This window comes from Mytilus edulis, chromosome 7, assembly GCF_963676685.1.
Source record: "Mytilus edulis chromosome 7, xbMytEdul2.2, whole genome shotgun sequence".
Taxonomy (NCBI): Eukaryota; Metazoa; Mollusca; class Bivalvia; order Mytilida; family Mytilidae; genus Mytilus; species Mytilus edulis.
Genome location: NC_092350.1, coordinates 28,006,266 through 28,020,905, shown reverse-complemented (window position 1 = coordinate 28,020,905; position 14,640 = coordinate 28,006,266). Strand labels below are relative to the sequence as shown.

The following is a 14,640-nucleotide window of genomic DNA, read 5'->3' as shown; positions in this document are numbered from 1 at the left end:
TTTTATAGTAATTAATATTCACATGCAAGGATTTCTATCACATTTCGTAATTTTGATTTTCTATTGATATATAAAAAAATGTCCAGAGGATTCTACCTGTTAGAGAGAATATTCGATTAAAGTGTTTTTATTCGACAATTTTCGCTGGGATAAGTATACATAAAGTCAATGGATATGTTCTTGGTTTACGTTGAAGGTAACTCGAATGAGTCAGTGCTCTCTATCGGTCAGTATCCTCTCGAGCAATCGATAGTGAGTCAGACTATAAGGACTGGATTAGTTGGGTTATGTTGAATCTCAAAAAAGTAATTCGTATCTTAAAATGACACGTTATCCTAAATTCACGAAAGCCGTGAAAACTGTTTTTCATTTACCGGAAACAAAAATTTAAAATATAAAAAAGTTTCTTACTAAACCTGCAGGTTTGAATGTAATATTCATTTACCAATCAAGTAATGTTAAGTAAATTATATTGTTATTTGTTATCTATGTTTGAATCATTTTAGCCTTGATATATATTTTATATATTTTATATTTTACTGCTCAGGTTAGAAGTTTTCATCATGAAAATCTGTCAAGATTTGTTGGTGCATGTATTGAGTCGTCTCATATTTTGATCTTGTACGAATATTATCGGAAAGGAACATTGGAGGTAAAAACAGCTATGTCGTATCATTGTCTCTTTAAGATGTATACATAAAAATAACAAAATTACCAAACTCCAAGAAAATTTCATTTAGGGGAAGTCCATAAAATCTGACTAAATCAAAACGTTATCAACCAACGGACAGAGTAAAAAAAAGCCGTCATATTCCTGACGTTTTTACAACGATGTTGTCCAAAGACTTGAATGTTCCTTTGGTATCTTTCGTCTCTCTCTTCAACTTCGTACTTTATTTGGCCTTTTAAACTTTTTTTGATTCTAGCGTCACTTATGAGTCTTTTGTAGACGAAACGGGCGTCTGGCGTAAACATAAATTTAATCCTGGTATCTATCATGAGTTTATTTGGAGCTTGCAATCGTTTTCGTTTAGACGGAAATAAAAAAAAAATAAACGGATGTTGTTTGACATCAAAAAGGGAGGTGATACAAAGAGGAGAATAAAAAACTATAGATCCAATAATAAAAAACATAATGAGATAAAAATGAAAAAAAACCCATCAAAATAACAACCCACAAAACACGACCATCAACAGTCCACTAAAGACTGTACCGAAATTAAAATGTCCTGAAAGCATAATATATGACAAATAATTAATGTATATTTATTAAACCGACAACGGGTTGTGTAAACTTCGATACAGAGGAGATAGAATTTCTAAAATTTTTATTACTTACAATGCAACAAGTATATTTACACAATTTTAATTGTATGGGAAGTTTATAGACATCAGATAAAAGATGATATGCTAGTTACAGAGAGACAAACACACCGATTGCAAATGAATCGAATAGAGCATATCGGGGACCCTATGATAAAATAAACGTTAAAATAAAGACTGGACGGAGAACACTATTTGTGTATGCAATCATCAGCAAAAACAATGGCCCATCCGCTTGATATTTGACAAACAATAAATGTATAAAAATAGAAAAGTGAAAGGATTGTGAAATTCAAAACCACTCAAAATGCTGCAACATATTTTTACTGTCGAATTTGTTATAAAAAGTTATAGTGTGTCATTCACGTGAACACTTAAGGATGTACTTAGGTGAGGTTTTGGAATTTGTGTCAAATGTTCGGACTCCTTGGTGTTTTTCCATACAATACAAAGTAAAATATTTTGCCCCATAAAACCGATTTATTTTTTCACATAAGACTTAATAGCACATGAAAGGTCATTTACCAAAGTTTTAAAAGATTCTTGATTTTCTTTCTTTTGTTTTGAGACCCAAATAATACTAATGCAAATATAAGGTTAAAGTCAGAGTCAGCCTTTTCCCGCCATATTTTAAATCTAAAATATCTCGAAAAAGAGGTCCATGACCTATCAATATTTTTAGCTTATTTTTATCCTTAATGAATGCTCTACCAGATTATAGTATCAATTTTAAATTCTTAATTTATTAATTTTCATCTAACCTCACCTTAGTACATCTTTAATAACAAACTTTAAGGAATAATAAAAATCTTTTGCATTCTTTTATTTTTTTAGGATTTACTTTATAACGATACTATTACATTAGATTGGACATTTAGGTTATCGTTGCTGAAAGATATTGCAAAGGTAAGAAATTGTAAAATTATCAGTTTTTAGATTTGAATTATTCCTCTTTTTCCATTTATATAAAAAAATATAAAAACAATTTCACCTAAAAAAAATCAATATGAAAATAGTTAATGGTACTCTAATAAGAAACATGCAAGAAAATCTTTCAAATTTAAGGATTTTTGTATGAAAACTTTTTTTCAACAAGGTAATGCTATAGATTTTCTAAAGTTAAAAGCAACAAAGAATATAATTTTCAAAGAAGTATATGAGTAGTTTTGCATGAGTATATTAAAGCAACTTTCTTTAAGGGAATGAAGTATTTGCACAGTTCAGCATTGAAATGTCACGGATCTTTACGTTCTTCTAATTGTGTCGTTGATGGAAGATTTGTAGTAAAGATATCGAACTTTGGACTCCCATCGTTTAGTGATGATATTGTTATGGAAAGCGAAAAGTCTCGAAAGATGTATCATAGTACGTACATTTCTTTAAAATTTATATCAATTAGGAATAAAATTGATAAAAAAGATAACAAGAGGCCATAACTATAAAGGTCTATGTATACATGTATTTAAAAACTTTCACGTGATTGTTTAAGGTGGCACGGGTGTCGCGGGTGTCTTCTTCCATCTTGGATTTTGAAGTAGCAGATTACAGTTTGTCTAGATCTTAAAGAAATGTGCAAATTAGGAGAGTAGTATGTAACTCATGTGTAATACTTTTCATGTTAATATAGAAAATTATGTGTTTTATCGTATTTCATAGCTGTATGGAAAGAATATGTTTTTTTGATGAACTTTGCCAAATAAGGGGAGATTACTGTTATGATAGCACGGAGTGTTAACTTCCCTATTTTATTATGTAGCGAGAAAACAAGTCCGGTAACCCATGTTTTTTTCTTTTTCTTTACCAAAACATAAAATTAGAGCTATTTTTTCATAAACATTGTATTATCTTAAAATTCTTCGATGCAGTTTTCTTATTATCACACTTAACTGTTTTAAAATGGAAATATATTAAGAGGTAATATTTTAAATTGGGATTTTATTATTTCTATTTTTGGCGGGCATGGTATGTTTGGTTGCAAATGGAACTTTATTTATAGTAGGGTTTATGATTGATATTGGTTCTTGATCATCTTATATTAAGAGGAACAAAGTAACGTTTTGAGATACAGTTAAGGCAAACTCATCATACAGTTACATGACAGGGGGAACATTTTTATTTTAGAACTTTGGATAGCACCAGAGCTCCTACGGAATCCGTCTTTAGTTGGTGGTAGTAGAAAGGGGGATGTTTACAGTTTCGGGATAATAATGCAAGAGGTGATAACACGTTCACCACCGTTCGATTGTTGTAATGAAGTCATAGAGACAGATGGTATGTCTAAATATTGAATTTACCTTTCTAAGGGTAACACGCATCTATTTTTGGACAAACAAGGAAATTATGAACATGCTTTGATGGATTGGTTTAATGCTAAAACCTCTGATCAGTTCTCAAAATCTACAGAGTTGTATAGTTATTAACACTAAATGTATATAGCGAGTCTATTAAGAATCATTCTATCATACATTTTAGACATACTTTATGAGTTTGACTGTCCCTTTGGTATCTTTCGTCCCTCTTTTGTGTAATTCTTATACAGAAAATCTTAATGTTTTTAGAGATAATTGCAAGAGTTGCGTCAACAGAGAAACCACCTTATAGGCCTAACTTTGCGGCTGATGATTGTCCTCCCAGTATACATAAATTGACGGCGATGTGTTGGACAGATGATCCTGATGATCGGCCGGAATTTCCTGCTGTTTTAAAACTCATACGAAAACAGACGGGGTATGTTATTTGAAACAATTGGCATCAATGATGCTCAATGAAAGCTGTATTTGAAATCTGACTCAAGACATTCACAAAAGTTCATATTATGGTTTTAACATATTTTTTATCTCCCTCAACAGTAGGCAAATGTAAACTCTTCTGTCCAAATATTTTTGTTTACCTTCAACTTTTCAAAAGAATAATGGGAGGATATGATCCGTTTTGATTGAAGGGCAGAAAGTTATGGCACTTTATTGTTGACTAATTACTTGCAATCTAAGGAAACAAAAAGGAAATTTTTCACATTATTTTTCCAAAATGATTTTTCACAATCGCCTATTGCTGAAGTGGTTGGTAAATAGTGAGACTGTCAGTACTACCGTCTGTTAGTCCTTATGCCATGTGTGTATTCACTTCTGCTCCTGGACTGTTCGACAGAATTTTGTGCAACTTTCACAGAGTTTTACTCAAATGATGAACACAATCGTATAATGCATCGCCTATTTCACATTTTCAGCTCAATTATTTGTCTATAAGACTTCGGCATGACATGGACTATATGCATAAGAGATCATATTGGTATCAACTTTTCATAATTAAATACCTCGCCCGGTTTAAAGGGGTGCAATCCTAGTTTATTTGTTCATTGGAATTATGTTTGGCCTTTCCCTTTGCCCTTGTTTTGTATATTCTACTTAACATCTTATTTATATTGATTGAAATTTTCTTCAATACTCTATTATACGAAGCCAATTATGTCAAAATAAACAGCTATTTGTCTTGTTCAGTGAATCATTCAAAGAATGAGTTGCAGATAAATCTTGCTTTGATACCCTTTGCAAAGTATATGTAAATAACAATTGGCCCTTTACAGGGTTATAGGTCTGCCTTAAAAGTCCTTCTGGAGCATACTTGGGATTAAGATCTTTCGAATTTTCCTTGGAGCTTTTTTTTGTTATTTTACTTTGTATACCATATTATATTTGACTTCTAACGCTTCATCATTAATTAATCATTGTTGCGTACTGTCATTTGATAGATTATGACAAGACAATCTATATTGCAAACATCAAATCTTAAATAAATTATTTCAATTGAACATGCATTATTCGTAGATTTGTTTGGAATCCTGATCTTGCATGTTTAATGCATTTTTAGCTCACCTGGCCCGTCCGTCTTCCATTGTTAACTTTTACAACAATCTTCTCCTCTGAAACTACTGGGCCAAAGTTAAACAAACTTGGCCACAATCATTATTGGAGTATCTAGTATCTAGTAAAAATGTGTTCGATGACCCGGCCATCCAACCAAGATGACCGCCATGGCTAAAAATAGTAAAATGCAGGTTTTGGCTTATATCTCTATAACAAAGCATTTAGAGCAAATCAAAAAAAAAAATCAAGGCAAAAATGTTAATCAGGTCAAGATCTATCTGCCCTGAAATTTCAGATCAATCAGGCATCCCGTTGTTTTGGTTACTACCCCTGAATTGGTAGTTTTAAGAAAATTTTGCCGGTTTTGGTTATAATCTTCAACAATATTATAAATAGAGATAAACTGTAAACAGCAATACTGTACAGCAAAGTAAGATTTAAAAATAAGTCAACATGACCAAAATGGTCAATTGACCCCTTAAGGAGATATTGCCTTTTATAGTCAATTTTTATCAATTTTCATAATTTTTGTAAATTTTTGTAAATTTACCAAAATTTGTTCATCTGCACTACTGGGCCAAGTTCATTATAGATTGAAATAATTGTAATCATCAAGAATGTTCAGTAAAGTAAGATGTACAAACACATCACCATAATTAAAACACATTGTGTGATGAATCCATCTGTATCCTTTGTTTGATATGCACATAGACCAAGGTGGGCGACACAGGCTCTTTAGAGCTTATAATTGTATACCGTAAAATTATTTAATATATATGTCTTTGTTTTTAAAATTAAAAGTTTGCTTCCTTTTATTATATTCTATATCCATTTTAGTTGGAAATATATACTTAAAGTTATTAGAAAAAAAAATCTTGTAATTTTGATGTTATCGAAATTAATGAACCAATGCATACAATTGAGAATTTAAACATAAGGTTTTTTCCTTGTACTTGCGCTGTGCTGTGACCGAATTTCTTACGAGAGTTGTGGTAGTTTAGGGCACTGTATAAAAAATGTACGGGAAAATATTGTCGAAAGCATTTAAAAAATATTTAACTTTTTTCTAATCTTGAAGTTTCATATGACTTTTATCAACATACTTTTTGTTCCTTTTTGTTAAACCATAATCACATTGATATTTTGAAAATTTCAGTGGTAAAGAAGATGATCTGGTCGATTCTTTATTACGGAGAATGGAAAGATATACGTTGAACTTAGAGGAATTAGTAGAGGAAAGAACAGGTCAGCTCGCTGCAGAGAAAAAACGTTCAGATGAGTTATTATACCAAATATTACCACAGTGAGTTCATTTATAAAATATATCTGTGTGCTTGTTTGTTTTGCCTATCCTATTGCTAATTTTTCTTTTTTGAACATTGATGTTCCATTAGCACTGTACGCTTCTTACGGACGTTTTGGATTTTAATGAGCGCAATCTATGTATTTCAAGTATATTATTTAGTCAGGGATTTCCTTACCACAAATTAATTCAAACCTTTACTAAAGTCTTATATGGATACATATATTTAGTTTGCAAGTTTGACAGTACCTGTCGAAAACTCATTTAAACAGAATAGCACATGGTATATCTAACGGTAATGTTCTTGACGGAGCCGTAAAATTAATATACGATCCGGGTAAACTTATCATTTCTTTAAAACTTATTTCTCAAATGATACGAATTCAACACCGTAACTAAAAATCTTTAAATATTGGTTTTATTGGTATAAATGTTGATTTTGTTATTCCTGTCGTTTTTTTGTTACATTATTCGAAGACAGTTATTTTTCACAGATCTAAGAATACACATCGACTAAATCTTTATATTTCAGATCGGTTGCTAATGAGCTAAGGCTAGGAAAATTTGTTACACCAGAATGGTTTGACAGTGTAACGATATATTTTAGTGATATAGTGGGCTTTACAGAATTATCAGGCAGTAGTTCGCCAATGGAGGTAATTGATAAATAAATAAACAACGTGTTTGAAAAGCAAAAAGAAGATACGAGAAAAATAAGATATTAAATAATGGACAGAAGAAAACAATGTGGAAAACAAAAACTTTTAAGTCGAAGAAAACAGACAGCACCATATGTTTAAAATCCAGTTGACACGAACAAGACAAATGATGAGCAACATAAAGATGTATTGACAACAAAATGCCCAAATAAGTCATCATAGCTTGTTCCACGTCGCGCGTTCAAAAAATCTCGTCGTATAACCCAGAAGTGTAAACGTCGCTTTAAGTGAAATTCGGGAATTCAACTACATTCAAGGCCGTACGCTCAACCGAGAGTCATATAGTAAATAATCATATCTGACAGCTCAGCTTAAAGCCTCCTTGAAATATTTGAAGGTCCCACTATGTATTGGTTACCTATACTACACAAAAATTCCATAAAATATCGTTTCATATCGGCCTCAAGTAAGTGTTCTGCTACTAATATTTCGGTGCTTTAAACGAGTTCCTACAATACTATCAAGAAACTTATCGTTAATTTTTTGTAATAAAATTCATGAAAACAGTGAAATTGACCATTTTTGTATGTTTTAGATAAAATACGTGCTTTTGATTGTCCTTTTGATTCGTTTCTTTTGAACTTAGGTGCATAGTTGTCGCACAGGCAAATATACCACATCTCCTTATTTGTATTATAATATGTAAATTATGTATAACACGTCATTAGTCTAATCAATGATTATTGGACCGACCTTTTCATTTGACTTAAAAGAGTGTTTTATCAAATACAACATTAATTATTATAGTAGGTTTACTGTTCCAATCGAACATTAAAACTAATCACAACCTTGGTTCTCAATTTACAGTTAATGTCTAGGATGAAATACGAAAAAAATAATACATACATGATTTTGTCTAGGATATTTATCATTTTACAGACAAACAAATTAATTTGTTTCCCACTTTTGAAATGAAATACTCCAATAGTTGTTTACGAGAAAATGTACATCAGTATATTTATGAAAGTGAATTATCATAGAAAAACAATTATAAATAGATTTTTTCACATCCAATTGAGCAATATTCCAATTGTCAAACCATCTGTAAAGATATGATTTTGATATATAAACGAAACGACAGTGGATGTAACGCAATCAAAATCGAACGACGAATTAAAACTATCTTTAAAATTAAGATTTACGGTTGACTTGAGTTAACAGCTCTAACAACGGATAAGTAGGAATTGTCGTTGCTACATTATTGGTCATTGTTGTCTTTCTTTGTTTCATCAATTTTTGAATATTGACTGTCCCTTATGATCTTCTGCCTCGTTTTTTTATTCTACAACCTATCTTTTTATTTATCTTGTTCGTGATTGACATTAACTATCGATAAAAATGCTTTCTTTTATTTTTTAAACCATTTAGCGTAGCAATAAAGTAAGGGAGACGAAAAAGAATAAATTTTCATAAGATATAAAAAACTAGTTTGATACTTGAAGACCGTATGTTGAACATAATATGTTATTTATATAGTTTCAGTTGTTATATCATTTAAAACACACAATAACTACTACGATATACTTCCATATACTTGTTATATGCTATCAAATGTTTTAAGCTCTGAAAGATTGTATATAGCAATTTCTTTCTTGCATTATACTTTTTTAATTCTCTTGTAGGTTATATCTCTACTCAATGACTTATACTGAAATTTTGACAGCATTATAGAAACAATGGACGTATATAAGGTAAGAAACATATATAAAATCAGAATAAACCCAAGTGTTTAAAAAGATTTGTAAAAAAAGTACTTTGCATTTGTTAAATGTCCTATTAATTTTTACATTCGATTGTTGTAAATCCAATTGATACTTGCAGAACAATATATATTGCCTTCGGTCTTAATGTTAGTTACTATATAAGAATAAGAAGATGCTGTATGATGAACAATGAGACAAATTCCACCAGACACAAAATGAGGTATGCATGTTATAGCTGCCTGTCTCATTTCTAGCAGGTAAAAGCTTTAACTGCTGCTGTTCTTGAACAAAATTGAGAATGGGATAAGGAATGTGTAAAATAGACAAAAACCCAATCAAAGAGCGAAAATCAGACCAAGGCCACAAACGAGTCCTCAACTCAGCGAGAAAATCACGTACCCAGAGGCGGTCTTCAGCTGACCCGTTCACAAAAAGTGCACTTGTCCAACAAAAATGGACGCCATACTAGAATCTAAAACATATACAGAACCAAAATTAAAAAAACCTTACAAAACGTACAAAGGTCAAAGGCTCCTGCCTTAGGAGAAAGGCAAACATGCGTTTTGAAGATCTCAACCCTCCCTTTATACCTCTAGCAAATTTATAATAAATAAACACACATAAATACGCAGATCTCAGAATAGGTAACAGAAGAAACTTAACAAAATGACCATGATGCACAAATTAACAAAATAACTACTAGCATTACTAAAATGCAAGCACCAGACCGCAATCAAACTGATTGAAATATTATGTCTTCATTATATAATAAAAATAAAATAATGCACAATTCCTCCTGTTTAGGGTTTAGTATCATACCATCATAAAATATATGAGAAGAACATAACCTGTGTAATGCCAACTACTGGTTTTTCATACATTCAATAAATCAGAATTTATCACTTGACTTTAACAAAATGATATTCATGCTATTTATATTAAAGGTTGAAACAATAGGAGATGCATATATGGTAGTTTCAGGACTCCCTATAAGAAATGGAAGTGATCATGCAGCGGCAATATGCAGATTGTCCTTAGAATTACGCCAGCAAATCCAAAATTTCGAAATACGACATCGTCCTGGGCAAAAACTCAGGTTGAGAGTTGGAATTCACACAGGTAAAATATTATTAGGAGAATTTGAATTCAAACAGTTACAAGCTAAATAGGAGAATTGAAATTCACACAGTTAAAATCTGAATAGAATTGGATTTGCACTAGTTGATAAAAAAAACCCAGTAGTTTACCTATGTTAAAATCTCACAAATCAGTTGAAAAGATACAAATTGATATGGCGAAAGCACCAAAAATTAAGGAACTCTAAAAGGATCAGGATGGGGTGATGCATCGACAGGGTAAATGTATTCTTCTCTGCAACAACCGCCAATCAAGTCAACACTAAGTCAAAATAGCACCATCGGTAACAATCGGTAACAGAACACACTATGCTAATACCATAGCCTATATATATATATACTAGTATATATAAAATTTTGAGTGGGAAATTGTTAATTTAATAGCAAGAACTTTCTTATTTTTTCCCCTCATCTCCATCTGTATAAGGAATTACCACTGATTTCTTTCCGTATTGAAAATTACTTATGTTATAAAGTATAAAGTTATATACTATAGGTCCATGTGTTGCTGGAGTTGTTGGATTAAAGATGCCTCGATACTGTTTGTTTGGCGACACTGTAAATGTTGCTTCCAGAATGGAATCAAATGGTGAAGGTACGTGTTTTTAATGCAGTAACCCTTCCGATTTTTGGTAAAATATCACATGTCCAGATATAAATAGTTCCACATGAAGCACACAAATATGGAATCGTTTAAATTCCAAACAGAGTGACACCATGTTGGAAATAAGATAACATTTTTGTGTTGTGCTAATTATTTTTTTTTATTCTAGTACTTACACAGCTCAGAAAAGTATAATTTGAAGCTGTATAAAGAATCACTCTGATTCAAACCAAAAATTCTCTCAAACTTTTATTATCAAGATGCTTGATTTCTTGATTGACAACATATTTGTTACGTTTAGAGGACGTTTTTTTCAACAGACTGTCGGAATTCCAATGGGAACCAATTGTGACCCTCTTCTTGCCGACTTGTTTCTATATTTTTATGAGACTGACATCATACAGGAACTTCTTAGGAAAAAAGATAAGAAGTTAGAATATCCTTTAACTTTAGGTTCCGCTGTAAAGATGATGTTCTCTCGCTAAATAATACAAAATTTGGAATTTATCCCATCGGACTGGAGATAAAGGATACTAGAGATACAGCTAAGTCTGCCTCATATCTTACATATAGAAATTGACAATGAGGGTTGGTTGAAAACAAAACTTTTCGACAAAAGAGATGATTTCAGCTTCCGAATTGTGAACTTCTATTTCTTTGTAGCAACATTCCAGCAGCGCCTGCATACGGAGTATACATCTCCCAATTGATACGATATTCCCGGGCTTGTATTTCCTATCATGATTTCCTTGATAGAGGATTGCTACTCACAAGGAAGCTAATAAACCAAGAGTTCCAAATGGTGAAGTTGAAATCACCCCTTCGTAAATTTTACGGACGCCATCACGAGTTGGTTGACCATTATGGCATAACCGTTTCACAGATGATATCGGATATGTTCCTTATTTTGTAACTACAATACCCTTTCCTTTTTCACGAATGTGACCTACCGAATTAGACTATTTACCTAGTTTGCAATAGCATAAGCAACACGACGGGTGCCACATGTGGAACAGGAGCACCTGGGATCACCCCAAGTTTTTGGTGGGGTTTGTGTTGCTTAGTCTTTAGTTTTATATGTTGTATCTTCTGTACTACTATGTGTCTGTTTGTCTTTTTATTTTAGCCATGGTGTTGTTAGTTTATTTTCTATCTATGACTTTGACTCTCCCTCTGATATCTTTCGTCCCTTTTATGGTTGATTCCGAATCAAAGCATTAAAGAGTATAGTCATAAATTTTAGCGACTAGATATAGCTATGAAATCTTTTATAATATATATATGTGTCCCTTAGAATTAAAACGTGTGAATGTACATTAAATATTCGGTTTGGGCCAACTCTAACTAATATGTCATTTCTACTTATTACAACGGTTAATTTTTTTTTTCGTAATTTGTTCGTAAAACTATTGAAAACGAAAAAATTGAAACATGTAAGCCCACACTAAAATGGTTGTCAGATCACAAAATATGTTTCGCCTTGTCGTTTTTGTGCCCAGATTTTGTCTTTTAACAAAACTTCTTCATCAACTGTTTTTAATGTTTTTCAGCATGTAAAATACATATTAGTAACACCACTAAAGAAATTCTAGACGGTAGCTTTGATGTGGAAGAAAGAGGACAGATAAACATAAAGGTAACCTTCAATTTATTATTTATAAACCTTTGAAATAAAGTAGTTTAAGTAGACACTACAAACATATACCAATAGAATGTTTAGGTAATTACAAATTTGGAAACTAATGGTCTTCCTACAGAATTCACTGTAACTAGCTAAATTGCGTCTTTGAATATAATTAAATTCGGAAAACAAACCGGTTATGAAATAAAATTACATATGATTTACTTTCTTTTTGTCGTATCATCAATAATTGAATAAAGCAGTCTGTTTTGAAATTTCTCTTATATCCTATGATCAAAATTAATTGTTGTTATGTGGAGTTGTTTAAATGTACAGAATATATTGTAGGGGAAAGGAGTAATGAGCACTTACTGGTTGCTATCGGAAAAGAATACAATGACAAAGTTATCATCAATTAGTACGACGGACTTGGATGTATGATTAAAAAGCATTACCTTTTCATAATGATATCTTGAACATAACTTACTGGAAATGTAAAGATATGATTGATGTAATAAATATTCTCCTGGACTACATATGTGTACGTTTTGGTGATAATGTGTATCGACAGGTAGTAGGTATTCGCATGGGCACTTATTGTGCCCCTTTAATTGAAGATTTATTCCTTTATTGATATGAATCACAGTTGATAGCAAAAATCAGTAAATATGCGTCACTGTTACATTAAGATGACACATTCAGCAATACCTACCGATGACATGTTTCTATTAAATAATCTAGCATTCCCGGAATATAGTATCAACATTTTACCCAAAAGAATCTGTCATAAACAGCAGTAGGTGTCCTTTTCTAGATTTAGACATTTCAATTACTAAAGGGATACTCCATAAAAAAAGTTACGACAAAAGAGGTAATTTTCATTCCCTATCGTTAATTATAAGTTTTTAAACGGCAATGTTCCTATGTCTACATCATACGGTGTATAAATATCTAACTCGTTCGTTATGCCCGTGTGTGTAGTGTGTCATATATTTTAACGAACGAAATCAATGTATCACTGGTAAATTATTAATTCAAGGATTTCGTTACCATAAATTATGTAGAATATTTAATAACTTCTTTTATAGATACAAAGATTTGATTAGTAAATTTGGCTGAACCTGCAGAAAACTTATTAAAAACTGTATTTCAAGTCATAAATTTTAAGATAATATTGTACTAAAAGCGCAAAAATCACTTTGTGATAAGTGTAAACTTATCGAACCTTTATACACACTTATAAGTAAAGGTTATCTTATTAATGTTGTAATAATGTCTTAGAATCTTGTTTTCATTAGCACTAACATCGAATTTGTCATCAACAAATCAAAACATAACTAAATTTGTATTCTGTTTAAATATTTGTTTTGGGATGTGAAATACACATTAACATTTACGTTCTATTTAGAAATTGCTTTGTTTTTACATAACCGCATAATATCTATTATTAGGTTTAATCTTAAATATTATTCTGCATGTTGTTACTTTTATTTTGGCATTTCACAAGTCATGTCTTCTTTGACTGCCCTGTCTGGGATGTCTTTTAATTTATATTAGTCTTTGGTGAGTGTTTATTTTTATCATTCATTGGTTTTTGCTTTTAACTAGCTTTCAGTAACTGTGAGTACTATCAAATCGTACTTTCGTGTTTACTTGTCCTGTTGAAACAATTTGGAATGTATTTCTGTTATTCCATGTTTACTTATTTTGTGTTATATCGTGTTGCTTTTTTAAAATGTACCATCTTTGAAGTATTTAGTATGACGAAAACATTTTTAACTTTTGTAAAGCTATGTTTAGATGATTGAAGAAATGAGAAGAAATAACTTATCTATTGAATGTCAAATCGATTTGTTTAAAAAAATAGTAGAACCTGTAATATTATATGGATAAGAAATTTGTGGTTTTGAAAATTTAGATGTTCTTAAAATTATACAGTTGCGATTTTGTAAAATGTTTACTTCACAGATTATGGTTATGAATCTAAGTTGTTAAAGTTTATAAAGAATATTTTATATGATTGTGGTATGTGACATGTTTGGCAAAACCAAACTGTTTTTTTTTGTCAATATGGATTTCAAAGTGTGTTGAACAGAAACTTAAGGATCAATTTATACAATTTTGGTATTCAGAAATGTTCAAGTCTCCTAAGGCATTGTGCTATAGATTATTTAAAACTAACTCTTGTTTTGAAAAAAAAATCTCAGAGTTATCACCCTATTATATGTACATTCTTTGTAAATTTAGATGTGGTAGTCACCGATTACCAGTCGAGACAGGAGATGGCGCAATTTGCAAAGAAGCGAAAGAGTGTGCTCTCTATGTGACTCGTTGGATATCGGTGATGAATACCACTATATGATGACAT

General features: G+C 31.3%; 1 protein-coding gene and 1 long non-coding RNA gene across 2 annotated transcripts; both read left to right on the top strand.

Annotated features, from left to right (window-relative positions):
• Nucleotides 1-568: 568 nt before the first annotated feature.
• LOC139481178 (uncharacterized) lies at nucleotides 569-2,682 on the top strand. Its single transcript, XR_011654571.1, has 3 exons — nucleotides 569-652; nucleotides 2,158-2,229; nucleotides 2,523-2,682. It is a non-coding gene; the product is annotated as an uncharacterized lncRNA (long non-coding RNA).
• Nucleotides 2,683-3,450: 768 nt separating this feature from the next.
• LOC139481177 (atrial natriuretic peptide receptor 1-like) lies at nucleotides 3,451-13,665 on the top strand. Its single transcript, XM_071264333.1, is given in 9 exon segments — nucleotides 3,451-3,594; nucleotides 3,882-4,050; nucleotides 6,343-6,489; nucleotides 7,022-7,145; nucleotides 8,831-8,899; nucleotides 9,856-10,030; nucleotides 10,544-10,642; nucleotides 12,202-12,287; nucleotides 12,621-13,665. Coding segments are annotated over 9 exon segments (1,026 nt in total). The 5' UTR covers nucleotides 3,451-3,530; the 3' UTR covers nucleotides 12,714-13,665.
• Nucleotides 13,666-14,640: the final 975 nt, after the last annotated feature.